The sequence below is a fragment of the Gossypium hirsutum genome, chromosome D08 (genome assembly GCF_007990345.1).
Source record: "Gossypium hirsutum isolate 1008001.06 chromosome D08, Gossypium_hirsutum_v2.1, whole genome shotgun sequence".
In the NCBI taxonomy this organism is placed as follows: domain Eukaryota; kingdom Viridiplantae; phylum Streptophyta; class Magnoliopsida; order Malvales; family Malvaceae; genus Gossypium; species Gossypium hirsutum.
This window is the reverse complement of record NC_053444.1, coordinates 65,408,039-65,427,606: the sequence shown is the minus strand read 5'-3', so window position 1 is coordinate 65,427,606 and position 19,568 is coordinate 65,408,039. Positions and strand designations below refer to the sequence as shown.

General features: G+C 32.5%; 3 protein-coding genes across 5 annotated transcripts; 2 read left to right on the top strand and 1 right to left on the bottom strand.

The window, feature by feature from the left end:
- The first annotated feature begins 2,889 nt into the window (after window positions 1–2,889).
- Window positions 2,890–6,393, top strand: LOC107899165 (protein WVD2-like 1). Of its 2 annotated transcripts, none has more exons than XM_016824792.2 (8): window positions 2,890–3,082; window positions 4,328–4,718; window positions 4,919–5,016; window positions 5,199–5,292; window positions 5,419–5,490; window positions 5,619–5,729; window positions 5,858–6,091; window positions 6,175–6,393. In XM_016824792.2, the coding sequence occupies exons 1-8, from the start codon at window positions 3,078–3,080 to the stop codon at window positions 6,184–6,186; spliced, it is 1,017 nt and encodes a 338-aa protein (XP_016680281.1). In that variant the 5' UTR covers window positions 2,890–3,077; the 3' UTR covers window positions 6,187–6,393. The 2 variants fall into 2 exon arrangements, with proteins under 2 accessions (XP_016680281.1, XP_040954804.1); XM_041098870.1 differs by lacking the exon at window positions 2,890–3,082 and adding an exon at window positions 3,326–3,363.
- Window positions 6,394–6,730: 337 nt separating this feature from the next.
- On the top strand, window positions 6,731–10,679 carry LOC107898143 (renalase). 2 transcript variants are annotated; one of them, XM_041098869.1, is made up of 8 exons: window positions 6,738–7,130; window positions 7,692–7,952; window positions 8,154–8,289; window positions 8,922–8,983; window positions 9,060–9,284; window positions 9,439–9,560; window positions 9,765–9,903; window positions 10,192–10,679. In XM_041098869.1, the coding sequence occupies exons 1-8, from the start codon at window positions 6,786–6,788 to the stop codon at window positions 10,360–10,362; spliced, it is 1,461 nt and encodes a 486-aa protein (XP_040954803.1). In that variant the 5' UTR covers window positions 6,738–6,785; the 3' UTR covers window positions 10,363–10,679. The 2 variants fall into 2 exon arrangements, with proteins under 2 accessions (XP_040954802.1, XP_040954803.1); XM_041098868.1 differs by lacking the exon at window positions 7,692–7,952 and having other exon boundaries at window positions 6,731–7,130; window positions 8,163–8,289.
- A 4,385-nt stretch (window positions 10,680–15,064) lies between these two features.
- Window positions 15,065–16,002, bottom strand: LOC107899163 (protein LEAD-SENSITIVE 1). Its single transcript, XM_016824791.2, has 2 exons — window positions 15,825–16,002; window positions 15,065–15,723 (listed from the first exon to the last, which is right to left on the bottom strand). The coding sequence occupies exons 1-2, from the start codon at window positions 15,910–15,912 to the stop codon at window positions 15,212–15,214; spliced, it is 600 nt and encodes a 199-aa protein (XP_016680280.1). The 5' UTR covers window positions 15,913–16,002; the 3' UTR covers window positions 15,065–15,211.
- Window positions 16,003–19,568: the final 3,566 nt, after the last annotated feature.

The following is a 19,568-nucleotide window of genomic DNA, read 5'->3' as shown; positions in this document are numbered from 1 at the left end:
AAAGTAACTCAGATCCTTCCTAATTAAAATAAATACAATGCATTAGAATCCCAATCTTTTGTTGTATCGCTTTATATTAAACTTTTCTAATATTAAATTTATATATCAACTTTAGTTGATACATGCACTTTAATTTGGTACAATTATACGTGTGAAACTTGAATTGTGGTTCATATGTATATATAAAACTTTAATTTTAATTCAATTGTAATACATATATTTATTTTCATATTAGACTAATATGATTGTTTGTATAAGTAATATATCAACGTGAAATAGTGTTAATTTGATAAAATTATTAATGACTTGTGAAATTTGAATCAAATCAAAATTTCATAGGTAAAACCACACAAAATCAAAATTCATGTATCGTTTTGCAGTCTATTACACTTTACCTCTTATTGGAGTTTTTAACCTACTCGTTCCATGTTCTGTTAGAATGAGAATAAATTTTTTGCTTGGGTTGTGGGCTATTTTGACCCATGGGTGTTTGACTTTTTTATTTTGCCTTCAAAGTAGTGGCATGTTTAACAAAAACAATGATTGGATTTTGGCCAAGACTCTCCATGTCTTTAACGATCCAGATGATTGTTAAATAAAATCATTCATTGGGTAACGTTCCACAGACGTAAAATCGTTGTGTCTGAACAATGTTAACCAACATTGAATGTTACCTCTATGTTACTTTGCATTTAACCTTTTTGTTCTAACAACAATTTGAATGAAACAAATTTTCAAATGCAAACCGAATATTTTTTCACCTCTCAATAAACTCCTTGGACGCACTCCTCGGCTTAATACCCACAAGGACCCTACCTGTTAATTGTCATACCTGGCACCAACCATAATGTCCCATCCATCTGAGCTTATTGAAAACACGTATAATTGTCACCGTACTTAGGTCTATAGTGACGGCCCATCCATTTGAATCAATTGTAAGAGCTTGGCACATGACATTTCATGACCAAGGCTAAGAGTATATAAGCTTATGTGGTATGAGGATATCTGGATCTCTCCTTTTTCCTCATCCTTCCTTTAATTCAACTACCCTGTTGAGCAACCCTCTGCCTTGTATTAAACAAGGTGAACCACATGCCTCATTGCCTTCTCCTCTTTGTTAGATAAACCATCAACACGGTCCATAAAAACTAATCATTTCATGAATTTATGGTTGTTCCTCCCAATAATTTCGTTTCTAAAATTTAAACTCATGTTCTCCTCCTTGAGATTGTAATGTTTGTACTTTTACCACACTAATCTTTAATTATTATTCAAATAAATTCTTAACTTTTAATATATAACATTTTAATTGTATAATAAAAATATAAAACAGATCATCCAACTAATGTTGTGGTAAAACCAACATTATTGGTGTAATCAAGATTGATAAACAAAATCTAAAATGTTTTAGGGGATTAAACGATTGCGAAGACATTTTAATACTTTTTTAGTTTAATAATTGTTCTCTTTCCATGCTCAAAATCTGCAATCTTTTTTTTTCTTTTGATTTTTTGAGTTTTTTAAAAGATTTATTAGACCTAACCAAGATCACCAATTTCCCCAACATTTTTACATTAATTTTATTCATATTACTAATGCAATAATAATAATTATTGTTTCAAAGATAGCTAGCTCTAATAGTTGTTATATCCAATAATACAGATAATATTTTGTAATGTAATATTTAAATTTTATAAGCTTTAAAACAGTGTTACATATTAATTTTATATTTTTTAAAATTAATATAATAAACCCATTTAATTTTTAAATTTCAAATATAATTGTTATTGTACTTATAAACTTAAAAAAAATTCAGATAAAATCTATAGATGATAAAACTCGAACTTAAGATCTCAAAGCTTTCATCTTATCAATGCAGATAATACATTCCAATATTTTAATCTTAATTTGGTTTAATATTTGACAAAAAAAAATATTTTGGGAGACATATTTGTGAAATCAGCACCATTTATTCTTGAACAAAATGATTAAGATGTGCTTAACATTTAAGGTTGAAGATAATCAACAAATTAATTAATTTGTGGGGTGCACTAAGTATGAGGAAATTATTCAACTTTGAATTTTAGATAAAAGAAGAAGGATGAGTCAATTCTTATAATAATGTCCTAAGGGAAAGCACGTACTAATCAAGGTATTTAAAATTAGATGTAGGATTCAATCGGTTGGATTATTAATTTATTAGTACGATTAATTTGATTAAAAATTATTAAGAATAAAAAAAATTAGTTCAATCGTCAATTTAATCATTTTTAATTCGGTTCATTTGGTTTGTATTAGTTCACGGATCAATTGATCTAAATTCTTGTTCTGAATTGATATTTCAACTGATTCTCAATTTAATCAATTCGATTGGTTGGTCCGATTTCAAAAACCACAATATTAATAATATACAATTCTTTGTAATAATAAACATATTAATAATAAAAATATTAAATTATAATTAAATAATTCCTAAAGCGCATTCTAATAATTAAAATGAATTAATATACCATTTAATATTTAAGTTTAAATTTAATGTTTAAATTGGTACATGAGTTTGGCTTCAATATTCAATTTGGTATCAAGTTTTTTTAATTTGATACTTGAGTTTTTTACCCAATTAAGCACTTGAGTTTAGCTTCAATTTTAAATTGGTACTTGAATTTTTCTTAATGAAGTACCTATATTATTTTACTAGAGCACACATGTCAAATATACATTGGACGAGATAATCTCATTTGGTTTGGATACCAAACTGAATATTAATATTATAATAACCCAATTAAAAATAAAATAGTTAGTACACGACGTAACGCCGTGAATGAACCCCAAAAAAATGGCGTTAAAGTTAAAAACCGACTAAACTGTCCCCTATATATAACCATACACAACTACACTATTACAGAGAAGGAGAAAAAACACAGCTTTCAAGGCCTGAGAGCTAAATAAAAGGAAAATCACAGAAAGCATTTCGTCTGTTTTAGGAAAAGAAGAAGAACAGAGAAGAAAAGGGGTTGAAGATCTAGTCAAGATCAAGCTAGAAATACCAAAAAAAGAAAAGCTGTAAGAGACTTGTAATGATGTATATATACACCAAAGTTCTTATCTTCATTTTTTTCTATCCTGAGTTTCTGTTTTTTCTTTTCTATTTTTGGGTTTTTAGTTTTAACTTTGACCATTGTGGTTTTGATCTGTTCAGCTGAAATTTTCCTTTCTTTTTTTTTGCTGTCATTTTAAAGGTATTTTGCTATTTTTTTTGGGGGGGGGGGGTTGCCTGTTGCATATTAACGTAAGCTACTTTAAAGGTGTTTTTTTGGGATTGTTTGTTTCATGTGAAAGTATGCTAAGAAATGAAGATTTTTGGTATTTTTCTCTTCTTCATTTTTTTTATCAATCTGGGGTTTCTCATATTGGTCCATAAGTGCTGGGTTTGTATATTGTTGTAGCTTTCTTAAGTTAGATGTAAAGGTTTTGTTTTAATGTTTGTTTATTGTGAAATGCTTATCAATAAATGTGGAGTCTTGCTAAAGCTTTTTTTTTTTAAATTGAGTTCTCTTATTCTGGTTTAAAGGATTTTGATATGCTCATGCATGATTCAAATTTTCCTTTTTATTTCCTGGATTCTCTGATTTATGGTTGATAAATTGAAAAAAAAACAGTTTATTATTATTATCATCATTATTCTTTTGTGTGTGTTTTGCTTGTTACAATTATACGCGAAGGGAACATCTTTCCATACTAAAATAGAGTTTTAAATTCCTTATAGTTTGTCTTTGAAGCTTACATTTCATGATAGTTTGTCTTTGGTCACCTTTTTTGCATCCCAAGGTTGGAACAAAGTGAAAGTATTGCAAGGTTTTGAAAATAAAAAAGGGATTCTTTGGGAATAAAAGATTTTTATCACTTGATATGCATGTTATGGTTATGTAATTACTGTTAATTTCATCTAGGATTGCATGTTTTGGCCTTAGATGTGGAATTTGTTTTGCGGATCATGCGGTAATCTACATGAAAAAATAGGTTTGATTGCGATATTTGGGTTTTCGGTCTATGAAACTTGTTATGAATCTCTTAATAATCATGTAGTCCTTGTCCTTCTTTTTGAAGTTTTTGTTTTGGCAGCTTTAAATTGCCTTCTGAGGCTGGTTTTTATGGTTATGCATGTACGGCAATGGTCCCTTTCTTTAATTTTATTGAGACAATGTAAAAACGAATTATCTGTCTTTTGATTTGTTTTTCTGTTCTTGTAAATGAATGGAGTTTTCCTTTTCTGAGCTGAAGGATTCCGTTTTCCATTTTTCTAATGTTCAAAGTATTTCTAATGCAGTGTGATGGGGAGGGAACTCACAGAGGTGCACATGGATGTTAAGCCAAACGGTTTAGTGAAATCGATTGTTAATCGTGTTAACTTGCAGGGCACCGAGCCAAATAACTTAACTGTCAAAAAAGGAGCAACCGAAAACTCGGTCATTGAGGATGGTCAGGAAAAGGAAGATGTGCTATGTGTTAAAAGCACAAATTTTAGTACCGACATCCCTGAAGAGAAAAATGAAAAGGCTGAAGATCAGAAGTCTGCTGACAATAAGTTAAGCACTGCTGAATCAAAATCTACTAGTGTTGAAAATACTCATGCGAATGACACTACTTCCGAAACTGGTGCAAATGGCATGGAAACTGTTAACTCTACACCTTCCCCTACTTCTGCAAAGGATTCGGAGGTAACTCCAATTCTTGAGCAAGGATGAAATTTCTGATCCGTTGAATACAATACGTAGCTTTAGTTCAGTTAGGATAGTGCAGATTTGTAATGTTCTATATAAAAGGCCTTACCAGTAACAAAATGATATGCATATGTTGAGATTATATTGTGGATTTATTTGCATGATGCCGATCTTTTAGATTTTGCCATTTATTTCAGCCAAACCGTCCGATGACTCCTTTGATGTCGAAGAAGTCATCACAACCTTATGAGAGGAAGCATCCTGATGAAGATGATACTTGGTCTGTCGCTTCCTCGTATCCTCAATGAGCTTCTTGTTTTTACCATGCTTTTAAAAATAACTATAATCAAGGGATTTCCTATCTGAACTATACACCCACATTTCTCTCTTTTATTTGTTAACTGTTTTAAGGGAAGGGTTTTTGGTGGTGTAATTGGCCTTTGTTGTTTTAGTTGAATTTCCCTTAACTGTGGCTAGTACTGCTATATATGCTCGACGTTCAAGATTGAGGGTAACTGTTGGATCTTCACCAACTTTTAGAAGTGCTGAACGTGCTGAAAAGCGGAGGGAGGTACGTTCTTAGTCCTAATGGTCAATATATGAATTCTATTTGCATACTTTTTGTCAGTCTTAGGTTATATCTCCCGATTCATTTTCAACTGATCATAGTTATATGTATGTATATATATCCATCCAGTTTTACCAGAAGTTAGAGGAAAAATACCGAGCTTTGGAGGCTGAGAGAAGCCAGTGGGAGGCAAGGACCAAGGTACATGGCATTTTAAGCTTCTTTACATAATATTTATGCTGATCGTTCTCCTCATGCAGTCATATATGTGACATTTATATATATTTTGAGAATTAACAAAATGGACTGACCCTCATGCTTTCTTGCAGGAAGAGCAAGCAGAAGCCCTCAAGGAGCTTAGAAAGAGCATGGTTGTCAAAGCAAATCCAGTACCTAGTTTCTACTATGAAGGACCTCTACCAAAGGTCGAACTCAAGAAGGTATTCTTTTGAATCTTCTGTCCACGCTTCTCGGCGTATCCTTGAAGTGAAAAGGAATTTAATTTCTGCTGTTTGAAAGCTTTTATATGTTTCATGCATCTTTCATTCTTACTTTCATTACATTTCAGCTGCCACTGACTCGGCCAAAGTCACCAAATCTTACCCGGAGAATGAGCTGCGGTGACTTAGTCCCCTCAACTCAAGTTGAAAAGACAAAAGCTTGCTCCCGAACTAACCGCCACAGCTTAGGTAACGAAGTGCAACGACCCACTACTGCAAATATGGTCAAAAGCAAGATCCAGGTCAGTGGACAGATCAGCAACAGCAATGGGACTCACAAGGTGAAAGATCAAGCAAAACAGGTAAAAGAGATGACAAAAACTTCTCCGACAAAAATCACCGAGCAGAGCAACTAACATCACTGTTCATTCATGAAAATCTCCAGGATTTTAACTAACTCTCCAAGCAGGGAAATGGTCTTGAAGTTTCAGTAGTACCCATATGGAAGTCCTGAAAGAAAAGTAGCCCGTTTCATTTTCTGCAGTGATGAGTTGGTTTCTCTTAGTGGGTTTGGGTTTATGTGAAATGTATATGTTGTATAAGTTATATTGTCACAATTCTTGTCATATATATGAAAGAGTTAATGATCCTAATGTTGATGAAATGCCTTGTTTTCATCTGATATATTCTTTTGGATCGACTCGAATTCCCTTTTAATTTTCATGCTAGGTTTTCTTTAACCATAACAATCTCTCATAAAGTAAAAAAACAGGAAACTTTTCCCTCGAAAACCAGTTGATTGTCGCAATATCAACATGGGTGCTTTTGGTTCACGTTGACTATAAATTCACTTTTCTTATTAAGATTATCTGAAATTGTTATCTATTTAATTGAAGATTAAGTGATTATGGCCGGTAAACTTACATAATTGTTATCTATTTAATAGAAAATAAGTGAAAAATGATATATTTGTATGTATGTACGTACATAAGTATAATAGGATAAGACACTAAAGATTGTTGTTAGTTGTCGCTCCCTCCAAAACGAAAAAAAACAATGGCACTTTCGGCTCTCCCCAATTTGTCTTCTTCATTTCTGTTTCATCTCAAAACCCAGAAATCGTTTAAACCCCCAAAACCTATAACCATAACTTGCAGTTCACAAGAACCCAAAAAACCCTCCAAAAACCCACAAAGACCCACTTCAAGGAACAGGAAAAGAACACCATATGGGACTTCTAGGAGGTCAATTCTCAAGAAAACCTTCACTCAGGAGCAGGTCAAGTTCACTGCTGGTGTTTCAGCTGACCCTCACGTGGGGATTATTGGTGGAGGAATGGCTGGTCTTCTTTGTGCTTTGAGCTTGGAGAAAAGAGGTGTTAAGTCCACTGTTTTTGACACGGTTGGTTCCTTTGGTTACCTTTCGTGCTGCTTTAATTTGGGTTATTGTTGTTCTTTAGGGTGTTTTGATCAATGAATTAAAAAATGTTTCTTTTCTTGTAATAAAATTTTTCTTTTCCCTACATGAGTATATGACAATTGGATTTTTTTTTGTTGAATAAAAACACTGCATTTAGTTTATAGAAAGAAATGTTTATTTTGTTAGTATGTTTTAGAGTTCATGCATAAGTTTAACTTTGGAGTTGTTCAATTAATCTCTGTGAATAGTTGTCTCTAAATTTCTTGTCATATGACAGAAGAAGAGAAGGCTTCTTTTTGTTTGTATATCTTCTGTTAAGAGAAACTCCAGTCTTCAATGAAATTAAATTGTGAATTTGGCATGCCTAAGCTAATATAATTCAACCCTTTCATTTGATTTTCCGGTACCATTCTTCGTTTAAATGCTCAATAGTTTAGTTATGGGAGGACAAGTTTAGAAGTTCAACCATTTGCATTAACATTGCATAATGTAGTTTGGATAATTGCAAGTGATGTGGTTTCTTGTTGTCTTTTTCCGTAAAAGGGAATGCATGGTTTGGGAGGAAGAATGGGAACTAGAGTCATTGATCCTCAACAACTTATATTTGACCATGCTGCTCAGTTTTTTACTGTCAGTGATTCTCGGTTTTCCAAGCTAGTTGATTATTGGTTGGAGAAAGGCTTGGTTCGAGAATGGCAAGGTTTAGTTGGTCAGCTTGAATTAGGTGGCCGGTTTGTTCCTTTTCCTTCATCACCACCAAGGTTTATAGGTGTCAATGGGATGCGCCCTTTAGCCGACTCATTGTAATCACCATCATTTTCGTTCTTGCTGCTCATTCTGATTTTTTTAAAGCTTTACTATTAGTCGAATGGAAAGGTTATACTTTGTGAAACAAATAAAATACTAATTGTCTAGAGTGGTGCATTTCATTATTGGACCCTATTGTCTCAAGTGCTTAATTGGGTTGACATTTTAACAGTGGATATATCTGAGTAAGTTTGATGCTTGGTGCAGATTTCTATGGTCAATGTAGTGAGACCTTGTTGTATAAGTAAACTCGAGCCATTTAACGGGATGTGGCACTTGAGCGAGAATGGAAAACCTCGTGGGGAATTTGATGCAATTGTTATTGCTCATAATGGTAATATTGTGCCTCAACACTTATGTCTTTTTCTTCTGTCCCATTTTTTTCAATTCAAATTTGCTCAGGAGTGTTATGTTGCGATTTTTATGGTAAGAGGGTTATGATTTAATTTTATGCATGCACTGAATGAGCTGTGAATGTCGTTTTACTATTGTTGTTACAGTCAGGATCTAGATAGGGCTGACCATGCAGATAAACCTCTAGATAATAAGTAACGATCTCACGTTATGACATATTTCGGTATTTGTTTGGGGGCAAATCAAGGTATGCTTGGAGTTAGAAACAAGCTGTTTTGGTAGGAATAAAAAAGTGTATGCATACAAAAGGATGGCTTAAAAGCTAAATAAGCCAACCATTTAGGTTATAGGACAGTACTCAAGATCTTGCCACTGATATTCGGGTAAGTAGGATGAAGGGTATGATTCTTTATCATAACATATTTTTTTTTGCTGCATAATTTGTATGATCTTTTTAAACATACATGCAATTCAATGATTGCTAGACATTTTCGGACATGGTACAGGGACATGACCCTCAAAATACATTTTCGAACATACCTGTTTTTGACTCATACCTGTATCCAACAATCACACCCAAGTCCGTGTGACATGGCTTCTTGTATTTCACAGGAAAATGTGCAAATCGCTTGCTTGCTTCATCAGGATTACCTCTAATTGCTAGACAAATGAAGGTATATTGTTCTTGTTATTGGATATATTCTCATTTTTGCTGGAGCCATATGTTCTCAACTTTTTTTTTTTTTGTAGAGGCTAGGTTTGAGTTCAATATGGGCACTTCTTGCAGCATTCGAGCATCACCTTCCTATGGGAGATGGTAACGTGACATTTCAAGGAGCTTTTATTGAGGGAGTTGATTCCGTATCTTGGATGGCAAACAATTCACTGAAGCTTTTGGGTTCTCAGGGTAATGGTCCTCACTGTTGGACTTTTTTCAGCACTGCAGTCTATGGAAAACAAAACAAGGTTCCTCAGGTTAGTTTTGGACCGATGAAAAGCTTTGTGATTCTCGTGGACTATCCCATTCTATGTTGAACCTTGGTGATATTACTGTTATATTGTGTTTGAAACTATAATAGTTTGGGGGGTTTTGTCAGATATGTATAAGTTTTTCGAATTGCATTACCAGGAAAATATACCAAGTCAAACAGCAGAAAAGGTGAAGACAAGCATGCTTGAGGGTGTTGAAGCGGCACTTGGACTACCAAAAGGATCACTTCCGAGACCTATTTACAGTAGAGTTCAGCTATGGTAACTTACTTTGTCTGAACTTGTGCATAAATTATTGTTTTTTCAATTATGATCAATATAACCTGCTTGGATTCCGGAATTGCCTGTTGTTAATGATCAAATAAAGAAGGGCTAACATGCTTGAAATATTAGTTAGTATTTAAAACAGAGATTTGCCTTGCAATTTTTTGAATTAATTTCTCGCACTGGTCTGAGGACTTGCAGGGGTGCGGCTCTTCCGACTAACACTCCAGGTATCCCATGTATTTTCGATCCTCATGGAAGGGCTGGTATCTGCGGTGATTGGTTATTGAGATCGAATTTAGAGTCGGCTGCTTTAAGTGGCATGGCTCTTGCCAATCATGTAAGTGCCAATTGTGATGTTTGTTTATTTCTGTTTTTTGATAGCAAACTCAAAAAAGCTTTCATCTAACCTAAGTTCTGATTCGGGTTATACCAGACTGCACTAGCTGAGGCTATCTGACCAAAACAAATATGTTGCTTAAAAGTGCATTTATATAGATGTAATAACTATATGTATGTCTATATATACATATTTATTTTTCCTTCTCTTGCTGTTTGGTTTGCTTCATGAATCCTTTGCTTTTGACATAGAGATTAATGAAGAAATGTTGTGGATTTAATGATGTAGATTGCAGACTATTTACAAAGTGATGGAGCATGTCCTGAAGAGCTTGCTGTTGGCTTAGAGAAGGAATTTGAGGCAATTGAAGGACATGATATTGGACAATTTGCACTTGCAGGGGTTGAATCATCCTTAAAACAACACAATGAAATGTCAGCATTTCAACTTGCCACTTAAAATCTCAATCTTCAACCTTCAATCCTGCAACAGTCCCACAGTATGATCTTCTCTTGCCCTAGGAATAAATTGCAAATAGCGAGATTTGAATCTAGACCTTCTGGACGACCATATCAACCAAGTGAACTGAACTACATGTTCTTGCTCTTGGCGGCTGACATTCCTTACCAGTGGCTCTGATGCAATCCAGCATTCCCGAAGCTCCGATCATCATTTAACCAGTAATGTTAGCAAGTTAAATCACTAAATTTTGGCTCTGATCTCATGCAATCCCTTCTTTTTCATTCTTTTTAATGTTATTTTTGGTTACCCAGTTCCATTGCTTGGCTTCGTATTTCTTTTTCATTTTCCTCGCTTTCTTTACAACGTCAATAACAATTAAATTGGATTATAATTTCTTGTTCTTCAGGGAAAACGAGTTTATAGTTTCAACAAAATCAAACTGGATTTTCAACCGCACGTTGTATGACTGTTATTATTCCGATTCAATGTCAATTTGTTTTCAAAGTTACATTTGCAGAATTTTAATTTCTTATTTGATTCAATTCTTATAAGTTATTAACATAATTATTGATATAATATTATTGCGTATATAAATAATTATATTTGTCCAATATAAAAATAAATTAATATATTTATTTCTTTAAATGTGTATGATTAAATCAAAACTAAAGTTTTAAGTATATATTTTAACAATAATTATAGTTTCACGTGTATAGTTTTTTCTCCAAGCCGTTTGTTTCTTATCTTTTGTTTTGCCCAGTGAAACTGACTATTGCTTGCCTTTTTCTCCTCCCACCAACCCTTTTCTTTCTTTCTTTTTTTTATTCACTTCATATGTCTTCTCTCTTTTCAGTTTGCAAATCTATTTTGTGGGTATCTTTGTTGTTTTCACAAGTTGTGACGGGCAGATGACGACGTATATCGTTCGCTAAAACTCCACCAGTCATCAATAGTTTTCAAAATAATAAATTATGTCATGAGTCGATTTGGATCCGTGCTGTCTTAAGTTTTATATATATTTTTGTTTGTATTTCAATTGTTTAATAAATTTTCAGTTTTAGAAGTTTTTATATGCTCTTATAGAATATTTTTTAGTCTTACTTATGCATGTAACCTTAGTTTTACAAGTGATTTTAGGGATAGTTTTGTTGTCATCCTCTCTAGTTTGGTGAATGCTCGAGTCTTTTGTCGATTTTTGCTGCTTTGGATCATTTAGGCTGATTTATTTATCGTATTAAGTATTTGCAAGTACTCCAGACATGTCGTACTTGAATTATTACAAAGCTAATTGTCAATGTGTCATGATGTTTTATTGATATTGAAGCTAAAACCTTGGTTGTGTTGATGGAGCTTATTTTTTACCATCTGCGACGAGTGTTTGTTATTTATTTTCCCTGAACTGTATGATTCCATTCATTTAATAAATTAATGAATTTACCTTTCAAAAAAAGAGTTTCACGTGTCCAATTACACTAAATTAAAATTTATATATAATTACACATTAAATTAAAATTTATATATAATTTTGAGATTCATCCCTTATTAATATTACTATTACAAGTCGTTACAAGCACACATATCTAAAAATAATTATATGGAGACTAGAGGTGCTCATGGGCCGGGCCAGGCCGGGTTCGAGTCGGGCTCAACTAAAATTCATGCTCGTTTATTGGGCTCGGGCCGGACCTAAAAATGGGCCTAAAATTTTGTCCAAGCCCGACCCGGATAAAAATGCTAAAATCCAGGCTGGCCCGGCCCGTCGTATTAATTTTTTATATTATTTTTAAATATATATAATACATCAAAAATTCTAAAAACATCAAAATAAATATTTCCCAATGAATTGAAAATAAATTTTAAAAAATATGTAGACTTAAATAACAGTAAGATAGATGCAACTTAACAAGCAAATGCCTCTAAAATAATAAAAAAATTAACAAATGCCTTTAAAATATTAACAAAATTAACAATAAAATAAGTTTTATACAATATCCAAACAATAACAACAAAATATTAGCAACATAATAGTAAAATGGTAGCAAAATAGGGAGAAAAAAAAGAAAAAATAACATTAAAAAACAAAAAACTGCAGATTTTTTTGTCATTTAGTGAATTCGGGCCGGGCCCGGGCCAAAAATGCCTTACCCAAGGCCCGACCTATTTTTTAAATGGGCTTTTTTTTGTCCAAACCTATTTTTGGAGTCTATATTTTTGCCCAAATCTTCCCATATTTCGGGCGGGCCAGCAAGTTTAATGGAGAGCCAGAGCAGCCCTAGACAAAGTTTCCAAACGCACACCACCGACCGTCATGGATATTTTCTTATTAGCCTAATCAATGACCTAAAAAGTCGTCTAAAAATTGTTAATGAATTTGCATGCAACTTCCGAGTCATTGACAATTCTCCCAAAAACATGAAGTCAATTTTCTCATGTAATGAATGTGGTACTTGCATCATTGACATTAAGTTCCAGCTCCCCTTAAGCTCTACTTACTCTCTCCTAACAAAAAGTTCAAAGTAACTCTCAGTAGTTACAAATGGAGAAACATCTTCATATGTAATAAGTGCTCATATTTCGGCCTTCGTTTGGGTTTGAAGTGAAATGTTGCATCTAGCTTTCTCGTTTGCGTTTTTTTGTTAATTATGCTCGATTTTTATATGATTTTACTATTTGATAATTAATTAAGTGGATTAGGTTTATGAGGGCTTAAAGTTTGAATTTTAAGACTGTCGGAAACACCAACTAGCATAGCATGGCTTCATTATGGTCTTAAATATTTTTTTTCTACCCATTTCGTGTTTTATGTATCCATACTATTTATTAAGCATTTTATTGAGTTAGCGTCACCCATCAACCGAGTTTCAACTCAGTTAATGGAATTACTAAAAAAATCATTTTATTTGTAAAGTTATATGATTATGTGGATGCTTTTGTCTTTTCATATTTTTATAGATCAATAAAAATTTGTTCATAATGAGAATTTAACCAAAGCCACCATGCATATAAAACTTTTTCATTTACCATTTAAATTAAAGTAATTATTAGTTTTTATTTTGAAACTTTAATAAATATATTTGTGTTTTGAATTTTTATATATTTGTGTATATGAATCATTTTGTCGATTGAGTTAGTATCACAAATGAACTCTGTTACACCTAACTTTATTTGATAATATGTTTTGATATAACAAGTTAAAATATTTTTGAATAAAAGATAAAGTTCAACAAAATTAGTAAAATGATAAAATCAAGTTAAAATTGTTTCAATTGGGTTAAACATTTTCAATCAAGTTAAAATTATTTTAAAATAAGTCAATATTACTCCATGCCAAAAAATAGACTTTTTGGCCAAGTATTTATAGTTTTCAAAATATCGATACCCTTTATAAAATCGATATCAAATTGACATTTTGTTTTCAATCAATTACAAAAAGTGTCGATACCATTTACCAGATATCGATAAATTATTTTTGGTATCGATGTAAATTAATTAACTTTAACGGTCACTGAATCAGACATTAAATGCTAATAGTATTAATATTCGTAGAAAAAGTATCAATACCTTTTGTTGTTGGTGAATTTAAACGATCTAGTATTTTCATTCCAATGGCTCTATTAACTTTCACAACAACCACAATGGTTGAAAATGCATTAGATGGTATAAATACCATCTTTCAAATGTCCTACAATAAAGAGAGAGATCGTCAAGCTTAAAGATCAATCAAAACAACCTTAGTGTTTAATTCTTTCATATTTTTCTTATACACACTTCTGAGCTTTCATTGTTCTTCTTTAGCTCAAGTGTATTCTTGTTTATTTGAGCTTAATTGGCAAACATTTTGATATTGTAAGGATTATTTCTTTGTTTGCTTCTTTGTATCTTTTTAAGATGGTTGAATCTTAAGGTTTGAATAGAAACCTTAAGAGAGTTACAAACTTAAGATTTTGGGTACAAATTTTAAGGAAAATTTTAAGGTTAAACATTATCCTCAAGGTTATCAAATTAGTAAATCATTAGTTGTAGAAAGCTAAGGTAGTAGAGTAGGCAATTGGGGCAGAACCAGTATAAATTCTTATGTTCATTGTTTCATTTTCTTTTATTGCTTCCATCATTTTTCTTAAAGGTCAATTCTCCTTCCCTCTTGGAGACTTTGAGTTGATCAATTGAGTTAACAAACACAAAATTCAATTCAGGATTGATGACAAAATAATGATAAACAATTGTATTCATTTAGTATTCTTAATATGATGTGATTTAAATTTCGTTTTACTCACAATTTAATCTAATTTTTTATTTTAGTATTGTACATATGTCATGTGTTATTATTAATTAATTCCAAATCATATTTTTCATTAACTATATTGTATGTTATTTTTAAACACAAATTTGTATTCTAAATACATAATTTTCACACGTATACGCTTATAATAAGATTTCTAATATAGATAATATGGTTGATTGAGTTAATGTCACGGATCAACTCAATTTTGTATCTTTTAAAAAAATATATTTTTAATATTGAATTTTCCTTTCACCAATATGATACCATTTTGATAACATATTAACACGATAACTTTTTAAGTGCTATGCCAATGATAAGTAATTGGATTGCATTTGATATTCTTAATATGATGTATTTATCTCGTAGAATTTTTAATATTTATAAAAAAAAGAATGATAAATAATTCATATTTGCATATAGGTAAATATCAGCACTAGTTGGCTTTGACTTTTAAGTTTATTGGGATATGAGATCTTCTTAACATGGTTCATATATATAAGTAAGATGTAATTGAAGTCCCGTGAATGAGTTGCAGGCAGAAGTTACCAGGAGCGTGATGTTTTGCTAATTGTGTCTATTGAGGCCGGTGACCACTTTCGAAGTACCATAAATTGCCATAGAAGCAGCGCACAAAACTATACCAGGGGGACCACCAAGAGAAGCAGCAACAGCAGCAGTAGCAAGACTACCTTTTTCAAGAAAGCCTACAATCTGGTAACCATCGGCACAGCCTGTTTTGCAATACACAGCGAAGTTCTCACAGTTGTTATTAAACATATCGTAGTGGCCAAAGCTTGCCCCTTCAAGGAAATAAGTTGCGGCGCTAATAACTTCATGGGGAGGCTTGGAATGGTGTGGGCAGCAAGTACCACGTTTTCTGAAACGGAATTCATTAAGTGGAACTCCATAGTCATAGATCCGGGGCTTTTCACCACGAAGGAAACAATCTATGCATACTTTTGCTATTTCACCATTTTGGACACGCTTGTCTTTACATTTACGGCATTCAGGTAGCGGCTCAAGTTTCTTGGCTTTTCCCTGGAGATGAATAACCATGTCGTCCCCCACATATATTCCTGCAGTGCTCAATCAGAGACACCCAATGTTTATGTGTGTGTATACATGTTATGATCTTCTGGGTATATGGATAAAAAATTGAAAAGAAATAGAAGCAAACCATGGTGGTCATATAAACCTCCCTCTCTTTCACAGTAGATGTGATCCCCTGGTTGAAGAAACCTTGGTTTGCTTTGTGGCTGTCCCATTTATGATTTCTAGTTAAAATCTTTTGTTTTAAGTTGGGTTTTTAGCAATAAACTAAGGCAAATTTATAGTAGATGTGATTAGAAGAAGCAACAAAAAATCGAGAATCAAATTTAATAAAGAGAAAACATATAATTATGCTTTGAAAGTTTTGGAAAGGAGGTTCTGATGCTTGCTAGACAATATTGTTCAAAGGAATCAAACGTTCCTTCAATGGTGCCAGTTTACATACCAATGTAAATGCTTGCTTGACATGATTTTAGTTGCATTAAAGCCCCTACTGCCTATACCCCTTTAGCTCTTTTACGGGTAGATTTGAAATAAATTTAAATTATTTGGAAAATATAGTTGTTTAATCATAAATTTTGCTCAATAAATGTGGTGTAGATGAAACCTCTGTTGGAGAAATTATGGTTTCAGCTACAAGAGCAGTTTCAACCTATGTTGTAGCTAGGCTGAAACAATAATTTATCATGTTTAGAACTGATAATCATTTTAGCTAAATCTATTTGAATGTTGAACTCATAATCTGTTGCAAGCTTTCATGGCACATCTTAGAAGATTAATCTAATGGAAGAACAAATCATAAATGATCGAATTTCAATTCATCATGCAAATCGAATTTCCTATTTTATGGAAATTGGATTGAGTGATTTAAAGAATATATTAAATTTTCCTTTCACCAATATGATAACATTTTGATAGCATATTAACAAAATAACATTTTAAGTGCTACAGAAAAATAACAATACCAATGATAAGCAATTGGAGTGAATTTGATATTCTTAATATGATATCTATTTAAATTTTTTTACTCACAATTTAAACTAATTTTTCATTTTAATTTTGTGCATTTTGCATATGTATTGTTATTATTAGTTTCAAATCATATATTTTATTATTTATTTTCTATTGTTTTCAAACACACACTTATATACCAAATATGCAATTTCTACCCTCATAAAATATTTAGTATTTATAAAAAAATGATAAATAATTCATATTTGCATATAGGTGAATATCAGCACTAGTTGGCTTTGAGTTTTAAGTTTATTGGGATATGAGATCTTCTTAACATGGTTCATACTTATAAGTAAGATGTAATTGAAGTCCCGTGAATGAGTTGCAGGCAGAAGTTACCAGGAGCTTGATGTTTTCCTAACGCCTTTCGAAACACGCCAAGCTACCGCAATAGCAGCGCCAGCAAGCCTACCAACGGGACCAGCACCAATACCTCTTGCAATGCATTCAATCTGGTAACTTGCGGCAGAGCCTGTTTTGCAAAACACAGCGAAGTGCTCACAGTTGTTAGTAAGCATGCCGTAGGGGCCAAACCTATTCCGTTCAAGTAAATAAGTTGCGATGCTAATAACTTCATGGGGAGGCTTGGAATCGCGTTGGCAGCAAGTACCACCTTTTCTTGCAAGGAACTCTAAAAGGGAAACTCCATAGTCATAGATCCGGGCCTTTCACCACGAAGGAAACAATCTATGCATACTTTTGCTATTTCACCATTTTGGACACGCTTGTCTTTACATTTACGGCATTCAGGTAGCGGCTCAAGTTTCTTGGCTTTTCCCTGGAGATGAATAACCATGTCGACCCCACATATATTCCTGCAGTGCTCAATCAGAAACATCCAATGTTTATGTGTGTGTATACATGTTATGATCTTCTGGGTATATGGATAAAAAATTGAAAAGAAATAGAAGCAAACCATGGTGATAATAGAGACCTCCCTTTCTTTGACAGTAGATGTGATCCCCTGGTTGAATAAACCATGGTTTGCTTGGTTTGCTTTGTGGCTGTCCCATTTATGATTTCTAGTTAAATTTGTACAGGCCCAATTTTACCCGGGCCTTAAACACAACAAAAATAAACAAAATTAAAATAAAACCCCTAGCCCAAAAATAACTAAATCCCAACAGACCCAAATTACAAAAAAACCCTGGAGGCCCAAATGGCCCAAAACCTAACTCTTCAGCAGAAACCCTAGCCCCTTTTGCGCCGCTCCCATGCACCTGCTCACTGCTACGCCACCATCAGTCCCTGCAAAGTGAAAAGGAACACGCAAAGCAGAAGAAAACAGTAGCAATGAGAGATTTTCTTAGATCTTTTTTTTTCTTTTCTTTCGGCTATAAAGCCGAATGTGTTGTAAAATGTAAGAGGAGGATTTTCGGAGATAAAGAAGGAAGAAATAAAAAAGCAAAAAAAAAAAAAGCAGATTCAAAAACCCTTTTTCGGTATATCTATTTTCCTTTTCTATTTTTTTCTTTATTTTTTCTTTTCGAAACTATTTGTATTCTATTTTGTTTCTTTTATTTTTTTAAAAACTATATATATAACGTATAAACGTAAAAAAAAGCAAAAAATACCCATTTTTCAATTTTCCAGCCAGCGTGTACGGTGGCCGGCTCGACGGCGTCGACGGCGGAGCCTCACCGGACCTAGGGCCGGAGTTCGGAAAGGGGAGAGGAAACTAGAGAGATTTTTTGTTGATCTTTTGGAAGAAAGGCTGAAAATGGGGTTTTTTTAAAAAAAAAATTGGCTTTTATAATACTATTAAAACGTCGCCGTTTTGCTATTAAGGGTCAGGTGCCAAAACGACGCCGTTTTGGCCCTGACCCGCGCGGTGACCCGACCCTGGAGGGAGGATCCGCGTGTTTCCAACGGAAGGGCTAATTGCAGCTTTAGCCCTTTTGTCTTTTTTATTATTTGCAATCAAGAGTTTTTTATTTTTCAATTTCGCCCCGATATTTTTCTACGATTACGGTTTGGTCCTCGCGGGAACGACGTCGTTTTGGGGAAAAGGAGAAATTCCTCTTCCTGTCCCCGCATGTTATTCGCGCGTTCAAATAAGTTCTTTCTTTTCATTTATTTCAAATCCGCCTCGTTTTTTTGTTTTTTAGTTCAATTTAGTCCATGTTTTGAATATTATATTATTTAATTAATTATTTTACTGTTACTACCATTATTATATTACACCATTAATATTATATTATTATTATTATTATTTCCTCATTTATATATATTTGCAATTTCCAATTTTACTATATATACATGTGCATGCGTACATTTTTATATACGTACATATTTTTATAATTTATTTATTTATATATATATTACATACTTATATATATATTTCATATTTTATAATTTTTATATACATTTTATATACATATACGAGTATATATATATTTACATAAACTTTTATATTTAATAATTTTAAAATACATATATACACATATTTTCCATATTTTTATAAATTTACGTACATACACACGTTTTTATAACGTACATACTTATATTTTTTATATTTTTGTATTTTATAATCTTTATATATATATGTAAATACTTATATTTTCATATTTTATAATTCATATATAAATTTTTTATTTATTTTCTTCATTTATTTATTTATGTACATATCTGTTATTGTTATTTTATCTTGCTTTAGTTTTGTCTGTTTAGTATTTGCCATGATGTCTGCACGATTGTTTTTATATTAGTCTTATTACTTATTTATATTTTGTTTTGCTCGTGATTATTTTACTTACATTATCATCATCATTCAATTACACCCATTTTTATTTCGATTTCAAAAAAAAAATATAAGTAATACTCGGTATTTGGGATTTTTGAGAGAATCAAGCTCTAA

Coding starts and splice junctions, on each gene's coding strand:
- LOC107899163 (XM_016824791.2), bottom strand. CDS start 15,912: ATGGGACAGCCACAAAGCAAACCAAGGTTTCTTCAACCAGGGGATCAC. Junction 15,724..15,824: donor AGGTTTATATGACCACCATG/GTTTGCTTCTAT, acceptor TGAGCACTGCAG/GAATATATGTGGGGGACGAC.
- LOC107898143 (XM_041098869.1), top strand. CDS start 6,786: ATGGCACTTTCGGCTCTCCCCAATTTGTCTTCTTCATTTCTGTTTCAT. Junction 7,953..8,153: donor GCCCTTTAGCCGACTCATTG/TAATCACCATCA, acceptor TAAGTTTGATGC/TTGGTGCAGATTTCTATGGT. Junction 9,904..10,191: donor GCATGGCTCTTGCCAATCAT/GTAAGTGCCAAT, acceptor TTAATGATGTAG/ATTGCAGACTATTTACAAAG.
- LOC107899165 (XM_041098870.1), top strand. CDS start 3,341: ATGCTAAGAAATGAAGATTTTTG. Junction 3,364..4,327: donor CTAAGAAATGAAGATTTTTG/GTATTTTTCTCT, acceptor TTTCTAATGCAG/TGTGATGGGGAGGGAACTCA. Junction 5,017..5,198: donor ACTTGGTCTGTCGCTTCCTC/GTATCCTCAATG, acceptor AACTGTGGCTAG/TACTGCTATATATGCTCGAC.